Source organism: Aquarana catesbeiana, linkage group LG08 (genome assembly GCF_042186555.1).
Source record: "Aquarana catesbeiana isolate 2022-GZ linkage group LG08, ASM4218655v1, whole genome shotgun sequence".
Classification (NCBI taxonomy): domain Eukaryota; kingdom Metazoa; phylum Chordata; class Amphibia; order Anura; family Ranidae; genus Aquarana; species Aquarana catesbeiana.
Genome location: NC_133331.1, coordinates 9,284,171 through 9,306,038, shown reverse-complemented (window position 1 = coordinate 9,306,038; position 21,868 = coordinate 9,284,171). Strand labels below are relative to the sequence as shown.

General features: G+C 48.0%; 1 protein-coding gene across 1 annotated transcript; it reads right to left on the bottom strand.

The window, feature by feature from the left end:
* Positions 1-417: 417 nt before the first annotated feature.
* On the bottom strand, positions 418-14,826 carry LOC141105505 (exosome complex component CSL4-like). The gene is made up of 3 exons (XM_073595363.1): positions 14,818-14,826; positions 11,330-11,414; positions 418-1,163 (listed from the first exon to the last, which is right to left on the bottom strand). The coding sequence occupies exons 1-3, from the start codon at positions 14,824-14,826 to the stop codon at positions 1,057-1,059; spliced, it is 201 nt and encodes a 66-aa protein (XP_073451464.1). The 3' UTR covers positions 418-1,056.
* Between the last annotated feature and the right edge of the window lie 7,042 nt (positions 14,827-21,868).

Sequence of the window (21,868 nt, the reverse complement as noted above, 5' to 3'; positions counted from 1 at the left end):
GGGAAAGCAATATGGGACTTTTTTTTTTCCATTTAAAAATACAGAAAACAAGATTTGTAAATAAATAAAATTATATATATATATATATTAAAAATAAACACTAGAGGCCTAATTGATAAAAGATCTATCTTATGTTATCCCACAACAACCAATCAGTGCTGACTTTGTGTATTTAAAAAAAAAAAAAAAATGGGGGCAACACAGACACTTTGATAAATACGGCGTATTTTACATCCAAAAGAAATCAGCATAAAAATAACTTTTTTTTTTGAAGGAGTCACCTGCCGGCCCTTTCTATTTCCCAGACCATCAGATGGAAAGATTCACCAATAGCAGTTTGCTTTCCGTCCCGTATTACACCCAGATCCAAAAACGTCATATATGGCAGATTACCAATCATTAGATGTGGCGGCTGCGTTTGTTTTTTGCGCTTTTTTTTCACTCTTTTCACCCGGTGATCTGGTCTGTAACCCCCCCCTCCCCCCCCGTACTAGAGCGCCCCCACTCTGGACGAAGGAGCACAGCAGACAGCAGCATTGCCAGTCTGGGGGGGGGTGTTAGCAGATTTGTATACACTAACGAATTGAAGCCAAACTCCACCCAACACTTAATTAAAAGTTTCATCAAAACAGATTTAATCCTTTTTTGGATAAAGGGTTTTACATAAGAAAAAAAACCTGATCATTGTACGCACCCCTGTCAGCGGTAAATGGTTTGTTTCATCCCTGTAATTGATACATTCTGCTGGAGAGCTTGTGTTATTGAAAAAAAAAAAAACAAAAAAAACACCACAAACACTTACTGGCAGGATCACCAGATGAAAATAGAAGAAAGCCAGCCTAAAAAAAAGAAAAAAAAGAAAAAAGGGAATGCAGCCACCACATCTAAGAATTGCTGCAATATAATAAATATTTGCTTTTGGGTCCCCCCCCCCCCCATGTACAAACCACACAGTGGTGACGGGTAGGATCCGGTGTACGGCGGTGACGGGTAGGATCGGGTGTACGGCGGTGACGGGTAGGATCCGGTGTACGGCGGTGACCACGCTTTCATTTTTTAGGTCTGCAGAAACTCCGGTTGTACACGTGCCACCTTCCGGGGTTCCTTGATGGGCGTTTTGGGGCACTGCATCTCACACCAGCTGATCGGCACCATGGTCGCCCCTGTGGAAGAAAACAAAAAAAAACACACCGATCATTAACCAATCATCACCACAGAACAGTAACCGTCCGCTACTGCAACCAGGATTGGATATCTCGGAGGATCATGCTAAGCACCGCGATCCGAGCTCCAGTGATCCACAACTCATGCGGGTGCCGGTGTCTAGAAAACTCACCCGGAAGTCACGTACCGTATATACTGGAGTATAAGCCGAGTTTTTCAGCACATTTTTCTTGTGCTGAAAATGCCCCCCTCGGCTTATACCCGAGTCCTCCCGGCGCTGTCCCCATCTGCAGCCTTATCTCCCGGCGCTGTGATATATTCAGTGCAGTGTACCAAAGCCCCGCCTCCTCCTTGTCCCTGATAGGCTGAACACTGACTCACTGCTGGGAAACCGAGTCCGTGTTCCGTCACGGAGGAGGAGGAGGGGCTTTGGTACACTGCACGGCCGCCGAGTAGACAGAATATATGGGCATTGCTGACCCTCTTATCCACTTACAGTAACTGCTGCATTCTCACCCTCGGCTTATACTCGAGTCAATAAGTTTTCCCAGTTTTTTGTGGTAAAATTAGGTGCCTCGGCTTATATTTGGGTCGGCTTATACTCGAGTATATACGGTATATGGGCAATGCAGAGACGCCGCACACCAAACTAGTCTGATCTTAGAAAGGAGTGAAGAGCAGCCTCAGACTCGGCTCCTCCCATGCAACACCCCGCCCCCCCCCCCCCGACGTATTTACAGGTTACCGGTTTAGAGTTACGGAGGTGGTCTAGCGCTAGAATTACATGTGTGGTGCCAACAACGCTTACATATGCGTGCGCGACCTACGCATGCGTTTGCTTGCGGAGGGATGGGGGCGTTTTAAATTTTTTATTTTACTATTTATGTTTACACTGTTACTTTAAATTTTTTTTTTTTTTTTTTCACTTTTTTTCCTATTACAAGGAATGTAAACATCATTTGTAATAGAGATAAATGATGACAGGTCCTCTTTATGGAGAGATCTGGGGGATCAAAAAAAAAAAAAAAATTGAAATCTCTTCTTTATCTTTAACCACTTGAGCCCCGGACCATTATGCTGCCTAAGGACCAGAGGTCTTTTTCCAATTTGGCACTGCGTCGCTTTAACTGCTAATTGCGCGGTCATGCAGTGCTGTACCCAAACGAAATTTGCGTCCTTTTCTTCCCACAAATAGAGCTTTCTTTTGATGGTATTTGATCACCTCTGCAGTTTTTATTTTTTGCGCTATAAACGGAAAAAGACCGAAAATTTTGAAAAAAAATGATATTTTCTACTTTTTGTTATAAAAAAAATCCAATAAACTCAATTTTAGTCATACATTTAGGCCAAAATGTATTCGGCCACATGTCTTTGGTAAAAAAAATGTCAATAAGCGTATATTTATTTGTTTGCGCAAAAGTTATAGCATCTACAAACTAGGGTACATTTTCTGGAATTTACACAGCTTTTAGTTTATGACTGCCTATGTCATTTCTTGAGGTGCTAAAATGGCAGGGCGGTACAAACCCCCCCCCAAATGACCCCATTTTGGAAAGTAGACACCCCAAGGAAATTGCTGATAGGCATGTTGAACCCATTGAATATTTATTTTTTTTGTCCCAAGTGATTGAATAATGACAAAAAAAAAAAAAAAAAAAAAAAATATTTACAAAAAGTTGTCACTAAATGATATATTGCTCACACAGGCCATGGGCCTATGTGGAATTGCACCCCAAAATACATTCAGCTGCTTCTCCTGAGTATGGGGATACCACATGTGTGGGACTTTTTGGGAGCCTAGCCGCGTACGGGACCCCGAAAACCAATCACCGCCTTCAGGATTTCTAAGGGTGTAACTTTTTGATTTCACTCTTCACTGCCTATCACAGTTTCGGAGGCCATGGAATGCCCAGGTGGCACAACCCCCCCCCAAATGACCCCATTTTGGAAAGTAGACACCCCAAGCTATTTGCTGAGAGGCATATTGAGTCCATGGAATATTTTATATTTTGACACAAGTTGCGGGAAAGTGACACTTTTTTTTTTTTTTTTGCACAAAGTTGTCACTAAATGATATATTGCTCACACAGGCCATGGGCCTATGTGGAATTGCACCCCAAAATACATTCAGCTGCTTCTCCTGAGTATGGGGATACCACATGTGTGGGACTTTTTGGGAGCCTAGCCGCGTACGGGGCCCCGAAAACCAATCACCGCCTTCAGCGTTTTTAAGGGCGTGAATTTTTGATTTTACTCTTCACTGCCTAACACCGTTTCGGAGGCCATGGAATGCCCAGGTGGCACAAAACCCCCCCAAATGACCCCATTTTGGAAAGTAGACACCCCAAGCTATTTGCTGAGAGGCATGGTGAGTATTTTGCAGCTCTCATTTGTTTTTGAAAATGAAGAAAGACAAGAAAAAACTTTTTTTTTTTTTCTTTTTTCAAATTTCAAAACTTTGTGACAAAAAGTGAGGTCTGCAAAATACTCACTATACCTCTCAGCAAATAGCTTGGGGTGTCTACTTTCCAAAATGGGGTCATTTGGGGGGGTTTTGTGCCACCTGGGCATTCCATGGCCTCCGAAACTGTGATAGGCAGTGAAGAGTGAAATCAAAAATTTACGCCCTTAGAAAGCCTGAAGGCGGTGCTTGGTTTTCGGGGTCCCGTACGCGGCTAGGCTCCCAAAAAGTCTCACACATATGGTATCCCCGTACTCAGGAGAAGCAGCAGAATGTATTTTGGGGTGTAATTTCACATATTCCCATGGCATGTTTGAGCAATATATCATTTAGTGACAACTTTGTGCAAAAAAAAAAAAAAAAAAAAATTTGTCTCTTTCCCGCAACTTGTGTCGCAATATAAAATATTCCATGGACTCGACATGCCTCTCAGCAAATAGCTTGGGGTGTCTACTTTCCAAAATGGGGTCATTTGGGGGAGTTTTGAACTGTCCTGGCATTTTATGCACAACATTTAGAAGCTTATGTCACACATCACCCACTCTTCTAACCACTTGAAGACAAAGCCCTTTCTGACACTTATTTTTTACATGAAAAAGTTTTTTTTTTTTTGCAAGAAAATTACTTTGAACCCCCAAACATTATATATTTTTTTAAAGCAAATGCCCTACAGATTAAAATGGTGGGTGTTTCATTTTTTTTTTTCACACAGTATTTGCGCAGCGATTTTTCAAACGCATTTTTTGGGGAAAAAACACACTTTTTTAAATTTTAATGCACTAAAACACACTATATTGCCCAAATGTTTGATGAAATAAAAAAGATGATCTTAGACCGAGTACATGGATACCAAACATGACATGCTTTACAATTGCGCACAAACGTGCAGTGGCAACAAAATAAATACATTTTTAAAAGCCTTTACAGGTTACCACTTTAGATTTGCAGAGGAGGTCTACTGCAAAAATTACTGCCCTCGATCTGACCTTCGCGGCGATACCTCACATGCATGGTGCAATTGCTGTTTACGTTTGACGACAGACCGCCGCTTGCGTTCGCCTTAGCGCAAGAGCAGGGGGCGACAGGGGTGCTTTTTTTTTTTTTTTTTTTTTTCTTTATTATTTTTTTGCTTTTTTATCTTATTTTTAAACTGTTCCTTTCATTTTTTTTTTTTTTAAATCATTTTTATTGTTATCTCGGGGAATGTAAATATCCCCTATGATAGCAATAGGTAGTGACAGGTACTCTTTTTTGAAAAAATTGGGGTCTATTAGACCCTAGATCTCTCCTCTGCCCTCAAAGCATCTGACCACACCAAGATCGGTGTGATAAAATGCTTCCCCAATTTCCCAATGGCGCTATTTACATCCGGCGAAATCTAAGTCATAAAATGCTCGTAGCTTCCGGTTTCTTAGGCCATAGAGATGTTTGGAGCCACTCTTGTCTCTGATCAGCTCTATGGTCAGCTGGCTGAATCACCGGCTGCATTCTCAGGTTCCCTGTTGAGACAGGAGAGCCAGAGAAAAACACGGAAGACGGTGGGGGGGGGGGGGGGGGGGGCATTCCCTCCCACGGCTTGTAAAGGCAGTCTAGAGGCTAATTAGCCGCTAGGATTGCTTTTACATGAAAGCCGACCGCTGGCTGAAAAGAATGATACCAAGATGATACCTAAACCTGCAGGCATCATTCTGGTATAACCACTCAAAGTTGTGAATGGCGTACCTGAAGACAAAAAAATGGTTAACAATAAAGCACAGTAAACAGTAAAGTATAAATAATTACATACCTGAAAAACAAACATGATAAAACATAATAACAATAACAATAACAATAAAACACTGCAGAATAGAATACAGTAAAAAAAGAGCAGAACAATAGAGAGAGAGAACAATAAAACGACAACTATTTTTTTTTATTTTATATATATTTTTTTTTTTTTTTTTTTTTACACTTTTTTTGTAACTAACTTTTATAACTGTAACCGGTTCCAGGTTCGGGTCTCTCAAAATGCGATGGCATCTTGGGAGACCCTGTGAAAGTGCGCCTAGTCTGTGCAATGCTGTACCCTACGCTAATACTCAACTAGTGTATGGTAGCGTTCAAAACATTCACCAATGCAAAGACCAGGATTGTCAGGACAGGAGGGACAATAATAGCGGGTGTCACGCCTATATCCGCGTTTGCTGCAGACACAACATCTTTTTGGGGGGGTTCGTTGGGTAGGGGTACTCGGGAGCACATAAAAATGCCTCTCATGCAGCCGACTGCATTTGGTTGGGGATGTGAATGGGGGAAGTACGGGCGCTGCAGAAGTGGTGGGTTCCCAATTAGGATTGGCGAATGCAGCAGGAAGGGCACTATGGGCACGACGGGCCTGTGTTTGTCTTCTTGGTGGCAGCGGGACACTACTTGTGCTTGCCACCTCACCAACTTGAACTGCACTTATGGGACTCGCCACGTCACCAAGTGTTACTGCAGTGCTGGTTTGACTACGACCGGGGTGTACTAGGCCGCTGGTGCTTGCCAGTTCAATAAAAAGCTTCCAAAAAAACTGTTAGCGATCGCAGGGATCAGGCCTGACTCTGCGAACGCTGCAGTTATGCGTTTAGTGTTTTGTAAGTGTCAGTGATCGATCGATACTGCACTTGGGTGGGCTGGGCTGGGCCGGGCGGAGGGGCAAAACGCAGGTGCTAGCAGGTATCTGGGTTGATCCCGCTAACACTGCGTTTTTGGGAACCCTAAACTGCTGGGGACGCTAGTATAGATCTGATCTGATCGGATCAGATATTGATCCGTTCAGATACTATACCACTAAAGGAGGCGTATGCTGCATGCGTGGGTGTTAGCGGTACTGGCGCTAACCTGACGCTGCCTGGGGCCGGTGCTTGCTAGTTCACCAAAATGCTACCAAAAAAACTGTTAGCGATCGCAGGGATCAGGCCTGACTCTGCGAATGCTGCAGTTATGCGTTTAGTGCCTTGTAAGTGTCAGTGATCGATCGATCGATACTGCACTTGGGTGGGCTGGGCTGGGCCGGGCGGAGGGGCACAACGCAGGTGCTAGCAGGTATCTGGGCTGATCCCGCTAACACTGCGTTTTTGGGAACCCTAAACTGCTGGGGACGCTAGTATAGATCTGATCGGACCAGATATTGATCCGTTCAGATACTATACCACTAAGGGAGGTGTATGGTACGTGCGTGGGTGTTAGCGGTACTGGCGCTAACCTGACGCTGCCTGGTGCTTGCCAGTTCACCAAAATGCTACCAAAAAAACTGTTAGCGATCGCAGGGATCAGGCCTGACTCTGCGAACGCTGCAGTTATGCGTTTAGTGTTTTGTAAGTGACAGTGATCGATCGATACTGCACTTGGGTGGGCTGGGCGGAGGGGCAAAACGCAGGTGCTAGCGGGTATCTGGGCTGATCCCGCTAACACTGTGTTTTTGGGAACCCTAAACTGCTGGGGACGCTAGTATAGATCTGATCAGATCAGATATTGATCCGTACAGATACTATACCACTAAGGGAGGCGTATGCTGCGTGCGTGGGTGTTAGCGGTACTGGCGCTAATCTGACGCTGCCTGGGGCGACGCATATCACCGCCGGGCGATCAGGGGGCTAAACCTTTATTAGGTAATAAACGGCGGGTGCCCTGACACTATAAAAAATAAACGAACTAACCAGCGTCACCCGTAACAGTTATACGGTGATCAGTGGTGAAAGGGTTAACTAGGGGGCAATCAAGGGGTTAAAACATTTATTAGATAGTATATGGGGGTCCCTGTCACTATAAAACGCTGACGGCGAACCTAAATATTTACCTCACTAACTAGCATCACCAGCGACACTAATACAGCGATCAGAAAAATGATCGCTTAGCGACACTGGCGACAGGGGGTGATCAAGGGGTTAAAACTTTATTAGGGGGGGTTAGGGGGGTACCCTAGACCTAAAGGGGGGTAATACTCACTGTCCCAACACTGTAACTGTCACAAACTGACACTATGCAGTAATCAGAAAAAAAAAAAAAAAAAAAAAACCTGCTGGTGTCAGTTTGTGACAGGGGGGGGGTGATTGGGGGGGGATCGGGGTGTTTTGTATGCCTGGCATGTTCTACTGTGTGTGTGTTGTGCACTCACATTGATGTCTTCTCCCCTCGGCGCTGGAACGGAAACTACCGAGCCGAGGAGAGATGACATCATTTCCTTTGCTGCTGTTTAGCATACAGCAGCAAAGGAATGTTCCCATTGGCCGGCGGCGATCGCGAGGGGGGGGCCAGGAACGGATGGCCTCCCCCTCATCTCGGATCGCCGGGGAACAGAACGGGACCGCTTCGGGCACCGGGGGGGGGTCCGATCGGACCCCCCACCCGCGAGAGGCAAATCACGTACATGTACGTGATTTTGCCTGCCCGTGCCGCCTTGCCGACGTACATCGGCGTTAGGCGGTCCTTAAGTGGTTAAAAGCAAAATGAAGTCTTTGCCCCCCAGATCTCTCCATAAAGAGGACCTGTCATCTATTATTTCTATTACAAGAGATGTTTACATTCCTTGTAATAGAAATAAAAGTGATAACAAAAAAAATTAAAATTAAGAGGAACAGTGTAAAAAAAAAAAAAAAAAAAAAAAAAAAATAATAAAGAAAGAAAAATTGATTTATCTCCACCCTGGACTGGAAGTGATGTTGTTCCGGCACTCCAAGGCCATCAAAGAGTATCTAGTCTTTGATCGCCTATAGGAGCAGCCGTTCCGCACCGTCGGATCGTTTCTCGGGCGAACCAATGGAAACAGAGAGCCGGAGAAACACCAGGAAGCGGTGGGAGGGGATGTCCCTCCCCCTCCTCGCCGAATGTTTCGGAAAACATTCCAGCGGCTCATGAGAAAGCCACCGGCTGAAAAATAACGGTACTGGGGTTATAGCCGATAGCTACAGCCACAATCCTGGTAAACCACACAACGTATATATACACAGTATCTCACAAAAGTGAGTACACCCCTCACATTTTTGTAAATATTTTAGGGCTGGGGAAAATAAAAGATGAATTCCTCGATTAATCGTTAATTTTTTTGATCGGTACTCACCTCTCCGCCGGCTTCCGGGTCTTCAGGGAGTTCCGTTTGGAGATCCGGTGACGTCACAGACATCGATGTCACCGGACTCCTCCCCCTCTTCCCCAAGTGCCTCTGTCTGCTAACGAAGGGAAGGGGGGAGGAGTCCGGTGACGTCACCGGACAGCCTGGACAGTGATGGTAAATATGAATGTAGGCAAATTTGATAACCTCCGTTTTTAATATTGTTGTCCTTAGAGGTTGATAAGCTGTGGTATTTTTGCCATGTGGATCGGCTTCTGCTGTTGCCATGACGGCGGCGCTTGCTACAGTTTGAATTTAAAACGAATTTGTGTGAATTGTGAGGTTAAGTCCTGGATTGTGGAAACCAACTAGTGTCTGATGATTGTATATAGTGTATACCACACTTACCACTGACTAATGCAGAGTCACAATGCAAGGAGATCAGCTAAAAGTAGTTGGATCTGTATGTGAGTTATAATTAATTTAAAAAAAAAAATCGATCAAAACACAAAAATTTTAATCAGTAACAGCCCCAAAATCTTTTCTTCTATCTTTTCATGTGACAACACTGAAGAAATGACACTTGTCTACAATGTAAAGTAGTGAGTGTACAGCTTGTATAACAGTGTAAATTTGCTGTCCCCTCAAAATAACTCAACACACAGCCATTAATGTCTAAACCGCTGGCCACAAAAGTCAGTACACCCCTAAGTGAAAAGGTCCAAATTGGGCCCAAAGTGTCAATATTTTGTGTGGCCTCCATTATTTTCCAGCACTGCCTTAACCCTCTTGGACATGGAGGTCACCAGAGCTTCACAGGTTGTCACTGGAGTCCTCTTCCCCTCCTCCATGATGACATCACGGAGCTGGTGGATGTTAGAGACCTTGTGCTCCTCCACCTTCCATTTGAGTATGTCCCACAGATGATCAATAGGGTTTAGGTCTGGAGACATGCTTGGCCAGTCCATCCCCTTTACCCTCAGCTTCTTTAGCAAGGCAGTGGTGGTCTTGGAGGTGTGTTTGGGGTCATTATGTTGGAATACTGCCCTGCGGCCCAGTCTCTGAAGGGAGTGGATCATGCTCTGCTTCAGTATGTCACAGTACATGTTGGCATTCATGGTTCCCTCAATGATCTGTAGCCCCCCCAGTGCCGGCAGCACTCATGCAGCCCCAGACCATGACACTCCCACCACCATGCTTGACTGTAGACAAGACACACTTGTCTTTGTCCTCCTCACCTGGTTGCCCCCACACACGCTTGTCACCATCTGAACCAAATATGTTTATCTTGGTCTCATCAGACCACAGGACATGGTTCCAGTAATCCATGTCCTTAGTCTGCTTGTCTTCAGCAAACTGTTTGTGGATTTTTTTGTGCATCATCTTTAGAAGAGGCTTCCTTCTGGGACGACAGCCATGCAGACCAATTTGATGCAGTGTGCGGCGTATGGTCTGACCACTGACAGGCTGACCGCCCCCCACCCCTACAACCTCTGCAGCAATGCTGGCAGCACTCATACGTCTATTTCCCAAAGACAACCTCTGTATATGACGCTGAGCACATGACCTCAACTTCTTTGGTGGACCATGGTGAGGCCTGTTCTGAGTGGAACCTGTCCTGTTATACCGCTGTATGGTCTTGGCCACCGTGCTGCAGCTCAGTTTCAGGGTCTTGGCAATCTTCTTATAGCCTAGGCCATCTTTATGTAGAGCAACTATTGTTTTTTTCAGATCCTCAGATAGTTCTTTGCCATGAGGTGCCATGTTGAACTTCCAGTGACCAGTATGAGAGAGTGAGAACACCAAATTTAACACACCTGCTCCCCATTCACACCTGAGACCTTGTAACACTAACGAGTCACATGACACCAGGGAGGGAAAATGGCTAATTGGGCCCATTTTGGACATTTTCACTTAGGGGTGTACTGACTTTTGTTGCCAGAGGTTTAGACATTCATGGCTGTGTGTTGAGTTATTTTGAGGGGACAGCAAATTTACACTGTTATACAAGCTGTACACTCACTACTTTACATTGTAGACAAGTGTCATTTCTTCAGTGTTGTCACATGAAAAGATAGAAGAAAAGATTTACAAAAATGTGAGGGGTGTACTTACTTCTGTGAGATTGTATCTCTATATATAATCTATATCTCTCTCTAGATCTCCATCTCTCCATCTATTTTATTTTTTTTTTATTGTGGTCGGCAAGTGGTTATTAGCATTACAGTGTTTTCTCTCACCACTATTGCCAGTTGGCAGCACAGTAGAAGGATCTGAATACAGGGAGAGTCTCTGTACGGCTGTCTATTGAAGAGACGATCGAATGAATGAAACTAACTTTATGAACAGTCCATTCAGTGACGGTCGTCACTCACACACATAGGTGCAAAGAATGCCACTATCAGAGGTGTATGGCAGCTAAATGATACCCAACGTGCCCGGGTACATCCTGGTGTTCTGGAGTGGTGATTAGCGGCAGAAAACAAAAACCTGCCCATATCTCGCGTTCAGAGACAAGTCGTGGATCTTATGATGTATGCAGAGAAACATTTACAGCATACATGTATTCTATTGGAGCCACCCGCCTGGCAGAGGACTCCACCGGTAATACAGATCACACAACACCATAATACCTGCTTCACTATGTGCGACTACTACACCCAGCTGGTTTTCTGCTGTACTGAGAAGGTAATTGGACTGAGAATCTCCCAGAGATATCTAGAGAGGACGTCAAGGAGCATTTTCCTTCTGAAGATAAATAAGCAAGTCATCACAATCTCCATTCCATCCAATGGAAAGGCTGTCCCTGCGGTATTCTTGTCTGCCATATATTGCAATGCATGTCCTTGGAGGACTGTCACACCTCCGAAAAGTGATCCATGTAGAGGGTGTTGGACAGGCAGTGAAGAGGAAATATGTGGCCCCCTCACCCTCCTGTTTAAACCTTTAATTGCTACACTACTATGCAACCATCACGTGCATTGCACCCGGTATAAATGGGTCACCGCCTGCTGAACGCACAACAAGGGGGTGTCGCTTTTGCAGCAAAACATGGCAGCTGCAGCATGTGCCGCCCTTCTAGAGTAAAGTTATCCAATGTGTGCATTAAGGCCGCCCATTCATTATAGATAGGATGGCAGCAGATGAACAAAACGTGCATGACCCTTCTGCAGTATCCTGGCATTGCACCAGTGATTAGCAGTTTCCAGTGTATTTAAAAAAAAAAAAAAAAAGATAATTATATATATATATATATTCTCATCTCTAGATCATAAATGCCCTTTTTGTACCTGCAAAAGGGTAAAAGTGCATTTTTTATATATATATATATATATATAATCTTTTTTTTTTTTTAAAAAGGTGAACTTACCGTATATACTCGAATATAAGCCGAGGCACCTAATTTTACCACAATAAACTGGGAAAATGTATTGACTCGAGTATAAGCCGAGGGTGAGAAATGTGCAGCTACTGTAAGTGGAAAAAGAGGGTCAGCAATGCCCATTTGCAGCCTCACTGTGCCCATTTGCAGCCATAGGTCCCCCGAACTTCAAACTCGGTAGTTAAGGGTTCCTAGATGCCCCCCTAGCTGCAGCCAAAATTTGAGGTCTCTGGACCCAAAGGTTCCTGAAATGACATTGCTGCAGATGGACACAGTTGGCTGACTTTGGGGCCCCGTATCTTGGGGCCACTTGGTACTAGGAACCCTAAATTTGGTGTGCAAACCCAGTGCAAATAGCACTACCAGATATCCAAAGCTGGAGTTCCTAGATCTAAGTGGCCCTGAGATACGGGGCCCCAAAGTCTGTTCGGAAAATGTCAAGCGCTTTTCTGCAGCAGAGAATGACATTTTCTGAACCGACTTTGGGGCCCCGTATCTCAGGGCCACTTAGATCTAGGAACCCCAGCTTTGGATATGTTGTAGTGCTAGATCCACTGGGTTTGTACACTAAATTTGGGGTTTCTAGCACCAAGTGGCCCCCGAGATACGGGGCCCCAAATTCGGTTCGGAAAATGTCATTCTTTGCACCAGAAAAGTGCTTGACTCGAGTATAAGACGAGGGGGGCGTTTTCAGTACAAATAAAAAAGTGCTGAAGAACTCGGCTTCTACTCCAGTATATACGGTATATCTATTTTTAGGCGGGGATCACACAGCCGCATGGAGCGGGTCACAGCGGGGGGTCCGGTGGATTCCTCTTCACATCCGATTGCAGTCTGAATTTTCGGCTGAATTGGGACCTGGAAATGAGCAGAAGACACACACAAGACTTGTGTAGAATTTGCTCCGGAGATCTGTGAAGCGGCTCCATACAGATCTGCTCACAATCTCCGGACATGAGAATCGGATGCGGGGGAAACTCTCACTTCATTGGGAATAGTGAGAATCCGGCCTAAAGCTACATTCCAGGGATGGAGATTTTTACATTCCTCCAGGTTGGACCAACTCCATAAAATATCACATCTGTGGGTTCCCTGTACAAGAAATCACTGTATAGAGACCCGGCTACTCCACTCATCTCCACTATCTTCTGGTCTTGTACTGAGCAGCTTCCCCGCTGCATTGTGAACACAGGAGGTCGGACGCTCAGCACGGACGCCGTTCACAGAATGCGATGCGTTTTCTGAATTAATGCAACGTCTTCACTGATTGGACAAGGTGGAGAGAGTGTGACATCACCGCCCTGGATCTTCTCCACCTCGTCCAATCAGAGGACACTTTGCAGTCATTTAGAAAAGCAAAATCTGAATGGTGCCAATCGCTCGACCTCCCGTGTTCACAATGCAGCAGCCCAACTGCTCAGGTCCCGGAAGCATGTGGGGGAAACCAGTGTAGTAATGGGGTCCGCTAGTGATTTCCAGCATCATCCGCCACATATGGTATATACATCACTACATTGGTCAAATCTGAAACGGGACCCCGACCTCCCTACGGGACCCCGACCACCCTACGGGACCCCGACCTCCCCTACGGGACCCCGACCTCCCCTACGGGACCCCGACCTCCCCTACGGGACCCCGACCACCCCTACGGGACCCCGACCACCCCTACGGGACCCCGACCACCCTACGGGACCCCGACCTCCCCTACGGGACCCCGACCTCCCCTACGGGACCCCGACCTCCCCTACGGGACCCCGACCACCCCTACGGGACCCCGACCACCCCTACGGGACCCCGACCTCCCTACGGGACCCCGACCACCCCTACGGGACCCCGACCACCCTACGGGACCCCGACCCCCCTACGGGACCCCGACCCCCCTACGAGACCCCAACCTCCCTACGGGACCCCAACCTCCCTACGAGACCCCAACCTCCCTACGGGACCCCGACCTCCCTACAGGACCCCGACCTCCCTACAGGACCCCGACCTCCCTACAGGACCCCAACCCTGACCTCCCTACGGGACGCCGACCACCCTACGGGACCCCGACCCTGACCTCCCTACAGGACCCCGACCTCCCTACAGGACCCCAACCCTGACCTCCCTACGGGACCCCGACCCCCCTACGGGACCCCGACCCCGCACTCCCTACGGGACCCCGACTTCCCTACCGGACCCCGACCCTGGACTCCCTACGGGACCCCAACCTACCTACGGGACCCCGACCCTGGACTCCCAACGGGACCCCGGACTCCCTACGGGACCCCGACCTCCCTACGGGACCCCGACCCTGGACTCCCTACGGGACCCCGACCCAGGACTCCCTACGGGACCCCGACCCAGGACTCCCTACGGGACCCCGACCCAGGACTCCCTACGGGACCCCGACCCTGGACTCCCTACGGGACCCCGACCTCCCTACGGGACCCCGACCCAGGACTCCCTACGGGACCCCGACCTCCCTACGGGACCCCAACCCTGGACTGCCTACGAGACCCCGACAACTGCTCCCCTCCAGTTTCTTGGATGGGTGTCACACTGACAGGAAGTGAGGCAAAATCTCCTCAATGGGGTCATAAACAGAATTAAAAACCTGACAACTGTTCACTTTCACATCTCCAACAGCCAGACTGAGCGCCATTTTTCTGGGCCTATCCCTTTCCACTTTCCCGGTGCCTCCGTGATCTCCCCTTCCCCCTCCCATCTCCACCACTCACCGGGCACACACCACCTCACCGGAGCCATCGCTACCACGTGACCGGCAGGCACGCTGCTCTCTGAATGGGCAGCAAGACGTTACGTGATCCCAACCAGCGTCGACCATCATTGCTTGCTGAGGAAGCGCCTGAGTAGGTGGAGTACCAAGATGGCCGCGACCGAACGTCACTTCCGTAACGAAATCCAACAGGTCGCCTAATCTGACGGAATACCGGCGCCACCTCAGCTCCTGTCTTCCGAGGCCGCAGCTGAGATGACTTCCGCCCTTCCTAATCTTCTCTCAGCCGTTATCTCGCGCATGCTCAGTTATGCTGCAGCCAATCCTCGTTTTCACTCGAGGTTGCTATAGCAACCATCTCCAGCTGCAAAGGAGAGCTGTGATTGGCTGGACGCACAGACACGATGTTGGACACGTGACCTGCAGCCGTTATTTAGCAGTGCAGAGGGAGAATCTGACACTTGACGTTCCGTCTTGATAGAGAGAGGATCTGATTGTGAAGAGCTCCTCAGCGATACTCATATTATCTACAGTGTTTGGATTTGAGAGTCAATTTATTGATTGGCATTCATTCTCTATAATCTTCTACTGATAGTAATTGGAATTTCCAATTATTTTCTATATAAAGAAAACATTTCTATATTTTCTTTAAAAAAAAAAATGAACAGAATCGTTGTCACGATTCTTGTCCTGTTGCTCCCTTGGGGGCTAAACAGAAATACCGTCATCCAATCCCCAGAGGTCCACATGGATCCCGTCATCCAATCCCCAGAGGTCCACATGGATCCCGTCATCCCATCCCCAGAGGTCCACATGGATCCCGTCATCCCATCCCCAGAGGTCCACATGGATCAGGAGGAGGGGATTGTGGAGACAAATACACAGCAGACAGCGGAAATCCCGCTGATATTTAGAATCTTATACCCATGGGCGGTCCTGATATGTGTTCTCATTCTGAAACACATCCTGCGCCAAAATTACCTGGCCATAATATTAGGACGCTATTTAATGTTCCTGCAGCTGTGCGGATTAATTTATCTACTGATCGATATCTGGAACAGCGAGGGAACATCCTTTGAGAACATCATCCTAGAACTCATCAACTGGATTTCATTCCTGACCCACACTCCGTTCTGGTTTAGCTGGGCAGTCCTGATATGTGTTCTCATTCTGAAACACATCCTGCGCCAAAATTACCTGGCCAGAATATTAGGACACTATTTGATGTTTCTGCAGCTGAGCGGATTAATTCATCTACTGATTGATATCTGGAACAGCGAGGGGACATCCTTTGAGAACATCATCCTAGAACTCATCAGCTGGTTTATATTCCTGACCCGCACTCCGTTCTGGTTTAGCTGGGCTGTCCTGATATGTGTTCTCATTCTGAAGCACATCCTGCACCAAAATTACCTGGCCAGAATATTAGCACACTATTTGATGTTTCTGCAGCTGAGCGGATTAATTCATCTACTGATCAATATCTGGAACAGCGAGGGGACATCCTTTGAGAACATCATCCTAGAACTCATCAGCTGGATTTCATTCCTGACCCGCACTCCGTTCTGGTTTAGCTGGGTGGTCCTGATATGTGTTCTCATTCTGAAGCACATCCTGCACCAAAATTACCTGGCCAGAATATTAGGACACTATTTGAAGTTCCTGCAGCTGAGTGGATTCGTTTATATACTGATCGATATCTGGAACAGCAGGGGGCAGGCCTTTGGGAACATAATCCTACCCCTGCTCATAAATGCTGGTGATTGGTACCAATGGATGATCACTGGGCTCTGGTCAGTCTGGTCCAAGGGGTGGGTGACCTTAGAAAACACAGTCCCATCCCTGCTTATAAATGCTGGTGATTGGTACCAATGGATGGTCACTGGGCTCTGGTCAGTCTGGTCCAAGGGGTGGGTGGCCTTAGAGAACACAGTCCCATCCCTGCCTATAAATGCTGGTGATTGGTACCAATGGATGGTCACTGGGCTCTGGTCAGTCTGGTCCAAGGGGTGGGTGACCTTAGAGAACACAGTCCCATCCCTGCATATAAATGCTGGTGATTGGTACCAATGGGTGGTCACTGGGCTCTGGTCAGTCTGGTCCAAGGGGTGGGTGGCCTTACAGAACACAGTCCAATCCCTGCCTATAAATGCTGGTGATTGGTACCAATGGATGGTCACTGGGCTCTGGTCAGTCTGGTCCAAGGGGTGGGTGACCTTAGAGAACACAGTCCCATCCCTGCCTATAAATGCTGGTGATTGGTACCAATGGATGGTCACTGGGCTCTGTTCAGTCTGGTCCAAGGGGTGGGTGGCCTTAGAGAACACAGTCCCATCCCTGCCTATAAATGCTGGTGATTGGTACCAATGGGTGGTCACTGGGCTCTGGTCAGTCTGGTCCAAGGGGTGGGTGACCTTAGAGAACACAGCCTCACCCGTACTTATAAATATTGTTACTGAGCACCGGTCAGAATGCTTTCTGGGATTTATCACTATGCTGGTGGTACTGCTCCTAATATATTTCAAGCATTTCTACCGACTGTTCCGACCAACAAGTAGCAACATTACTCCACCAAGTGACGTCATTCTACTAGCGAGCGATGACACCATCCCACCAACATGCGAAAATGCGGAGAGCACCATGGAGGAGACTGACTTTCCTATTCCCAGAGTCGCACCTCCTAGGGATCACATCCGTGCTCACATACGGGATTTATGCCGGCCACTGAAAAAGCATAGGCCAACTAAAGTGTTTAGGGATAGCAACATATTCCCAACAAGCGATGACATCCTTCCAACAAGTGAAAATGTGGACAGCGCTATGGAAGAGACTGACGTTCCCGTTTCCAGAGTCGCACCTCCTCGAGCTTCCCTTCGTGCTAGGCTAAGCCAGCGAATAAAGAAGCTCAAACAAAAATATCGTAAGGCACAGGAATATCTTTCCAAGAAAAAGAGTGACATCATCCCACCGAGTGAAAATGTGGACAGCGCTATGGGAAAGACTGATGTGCTCGTGTTCCAGAGCTTAAGAAGCAGCTTATTGGTGGAGATACCCAACAGGGTGTCCCAAGTCCGTCACATTCCCATTTCCAGAGTCGCACCTGCTCGGGATTACCTACGTCCCTGGCTACGCCGGCGAATGAAGAGACGTAAACCACGAATGGTGTTAAAGCGCAAAAAATTTATCTTCCGACGAAAGCGTGCCATCATCCCACTGAGTGATGAAACCATTCCACCAAGTGACGTCATTCTACCACCAAATGCTGTCATCATTCCACCAACAAGCACAAATGCAGAGAGTGCTATGGAGGAGACCAACTCTCCCATTCCCAGAGTCGCACGTTCTAGGGTTAACATCTGGACTCGCATACGGGATTCATGCCGGCCAGTAAAGAAGCGCAGGCCAACCAAAGTGTTTAGGGATATCAAGGGAGTCGCACCTCCTCGGGATTACCTACGTGCCCAGCTACGACGGCAAATGAAGAGATGTAAACCACCAATGGTGGTCAGACGCAAAAATTTCTTCCCACGAAAGAGGAAGCACCGGCCAACCAAAGCGTTCAAAGATGGCAACATAATCCCAACAAACGAGGATATTCTTCCAACAAGAGAAAATGCAGTGAGAACCATGGAGGAGACTGACTTTCCTATTCCCAGAGTCGCACCTCCTAGGGATCACATCCGTGCTCACATACGGGATTTATGCCGGCCACTGAAAAAGCATAGGCCAACTAAAGTGTTTAGGGATAGCAACATATTCCCAACGAGCGATGACATCCTTCCAACAAGTGAAAATGTGGACAGCGCTATGGAAGAGACTGACGTTCCCGTTTCCAGAGTCGCACCTCCTCGAGCTTCCCTTCATGCTAGGCTAAGCCAGCGAATAAAGAAGCTCAAACAAAAATATGGTAAGGCACAGGAATATCTTTCCAAGAAAAAGAGTGACATCATCCCACCGAGTGAAAATGTGGACAGCGCTATGGGAGAGACTGATGTGCTCGTGTTCCAGAGCTTAAGAAGCACCTTCTTGGTGGAGATACCCAACAGGGTGTCCCAAGTCCGTCACTTTCCCAATTCCAGAGTCACACCTGCTCGGGATTACCTACGTCCCTGGCTACGCCGGCGAATGAAGAGACGTAAACCACGAATGGTGTTAAAGCGCAAAAATATTATCTTCCGACGAAAGCGTGCCATCATCCCACCAACAAGCACAAATGCAGAGAGTGCTATGGAGGAGACCAACTCTCCCATTCCCAGAGTCGCACGTTCTAGGGTTAACATCTGGACTCGCATACGGGATTCATGCCGGCCAGTAAAGAAGCGCAGGCCAACCAAAGTGTTTAGGGATAGCAAGGGAGTCGCACCTCCTCGGGATTACCTACGTGCCCAGCTACGACGGCAAATGAAGAGATGTAAACCACCAATGGTGGTCAGACGCAAACATTTCTTCCCACGAAAGAGGAAGCACCGGCCAACCAAAGTGTTCAAAAATGGCAACATAATCCCAACAAACGAGGACATCCTTCCAACAAGAGAAAATGCAGAGAGAACCATGGAGGAGACTGACTTTCCTATTCCCAGAGTCGCACCTCCTAGGGATCACATCCGTGCTCACATACGGGATTTATGCCGGCCACTGAAAAAGCGTAGGCCAAGCAAAATGTTTAGGGATAGCAACATATTCCGCATGAGCGATGATATCCTTCCAACAAGTGGAAATGTGGACAGCGCTATGGAAGAGACTGACGTTCCCAATTCCAGAGTCGCACCTCCTCGAGCTTCCCTTTGTGCTAGGCTGAGCCAGCGAATAAAGAAGCTCAAACAAAAATATGGTAAGGCACAGGAATATCCTTCCAAGAAAAAGAGTGGCATCATCTCACCGAGTGATGTCCTCATTCCACCAACAAGCAAAAATGCAGAGAGCGCTATGGAGGAGACTGCCTTTCCCATTCCCAGCGTTGCACCTACCAGGAGTAACACTAGGCCTTGGAGTGATGAGATCCTTCCAACCAAATACATGACCCCAGCAGTGGGTTCCGGCCTTAGGCCACGATGGAGTACATTTACTGTCCATCCCAGCATCGTACGTCGTAGGAAGAATGTGAACAGAACATTGGACAAGACTGACGTTCCAATTCCCAGTGTCACGCCTCCTATGGATCACAGAAACATCATCCCACAGAATGGTGGTAACCTCTCATTACCGAGTTTCCTTATGTCACCAGTGACAGATGACATCAATATGCTATTGGACTCCAGCATTAGTCAACAAAGGACAACACTGTCTGTCGATCCCAGCGTCGAAAGTCGTAGTGATCAAACCCGTTTTCACCTACAGGAATTATTCCAGCTAGTGAAGAAGCGCAAGGCAACCAAGGAGGACGGCCAGGAGTCTTAAACCAAATCTTTACTTTTCATAGGTGACTTTCAGGGGTTGGAGGGGGATGGGATGAGTGGCAGCGGTGGGGGACATTGGATGAAATGAGTGGCAGCGGCGGTGAAAGGATGGGTTCTGTGGCGAGGGTGGTGGTTGGGGGGATGGTATGGGATGAGTGGTGGGGAGGGGAATGGTATCAGTGGCAAGGATGGTGGTTGCGGGATGGGATCAGTGGCAGTAGTGGTCATGGTGGGGTAGATCAGTAGCAGCAGTGGTGGTGTGGGGGGTATCGGTGGTGGTGTGGGGGGAGGGGGGGATCAGTGGTAGTAGTGGTGTGGGGGGGATTAGTGGCAGCAGTGGTGTGGGGGGGATTAGTGGCAGCAGTGGTGTGGGGGGATCAGTGGCAGCAGGGATGTGGGGGATCAGTGGCAGCAGGGGTGTGGGGGGGATTAGTGGCAGCAGTGGTGTGGGGGGGATTAGTGGTAGAAGTGGTGGGGGGGGTCAGTGGCAGCAGTGGTGGGGGGGATTAGTGACAGCAGTGGTGTGGGGGGGATTAGTGGCAGCAGTGGTGTGGGGGGGGATTAGTGGCAGCAGTGGTGTGGGGGGGGATTAGTGGCAGCAGTGGTGTGGGGGGATCAGTGGCAGCAGTGGTGTGGGGGGGATTAGTGGCAGCAGTGGTGTGAGGGGGATTAGTGGCAGCAGTGGTGTGGGGGGATCAGTGGCAGCAGGGGTGTGGGGAGATTAGTGGCAGCAGTGGTGTGGGGGGGATTAGTGGTAGCAGTGGTGTGAGGGGGATTAGTGGCAGCAGTGGTGTGGGGGGATCAGATGGGTGCCACTCACATGCAGACCACTTGGTACCCCCTCCAGTCTTGCTTAGGTGAACAGAGAGGATGGGCGGGGCCTGTTAGTGAAGGCGGAGCCGGAGAAGATGGACGGAGCAGGCGGGGACTGTGCCTGTGAGTGCAGGCGGTGACAGAGAAGATGGGCGGGGACTTGAGTGAAGGTGGACCCGGAGAAGATGGGGGGAGCGGGTGGGGACAGAGAAGATGGGCGGGGACTGTGTGGGCGGAGAGGATGGGCGGAGCGGGCGGAGAGGATGGGCGAAGTGGGCGGGGACTGTCCCTGTGAGTGCGGGAGCAGAGGATGGGTGGAGAGGATGGGCGGGGACTGTGTGGTGTGCCCGTGAGTGTGGGCGGGGAGAATGGGCGGAGAAGCCGGGACTCCACGTGTATGACTATCTCCCGAGCGGCGGTGGGCCCCCCTACAGTGGCGGAACTCAAGGGCCCAGTCGCAAATGCGACTGGTGCAACCCTGATAATTCTGCCACTGATTATAGTGTGTTATTGTATTGCAGTGTTATTATAGTGTGTTATTGTAGTGCAGTGTTATTATAGTGTGTTATTGTAGTGCAGTGTTATTATAGTGCAATGTTATTATAGTGTGTTATTGTAGTGCAGTGTTATTATAGTGTGTTATTGTATTGCAGTGTTATTATAGTGTGTTATTGTAGTGCAATGTCTCTTTCTTTCTTTTTCAATCCTTCTCTCTCCTTCCATCTCTTTCTTTTTTTCTTTCTCTTTCTCTTTCCTTCCACCCCTCTTTATTTCTTTCCTTCTTTTTTTCTTTCTGCCTTTCTTTATTTCCCTCCCTTTCTCCCTCCCCTTCTCCCTCCATATCTTTCTTTCTTTCTCTCTT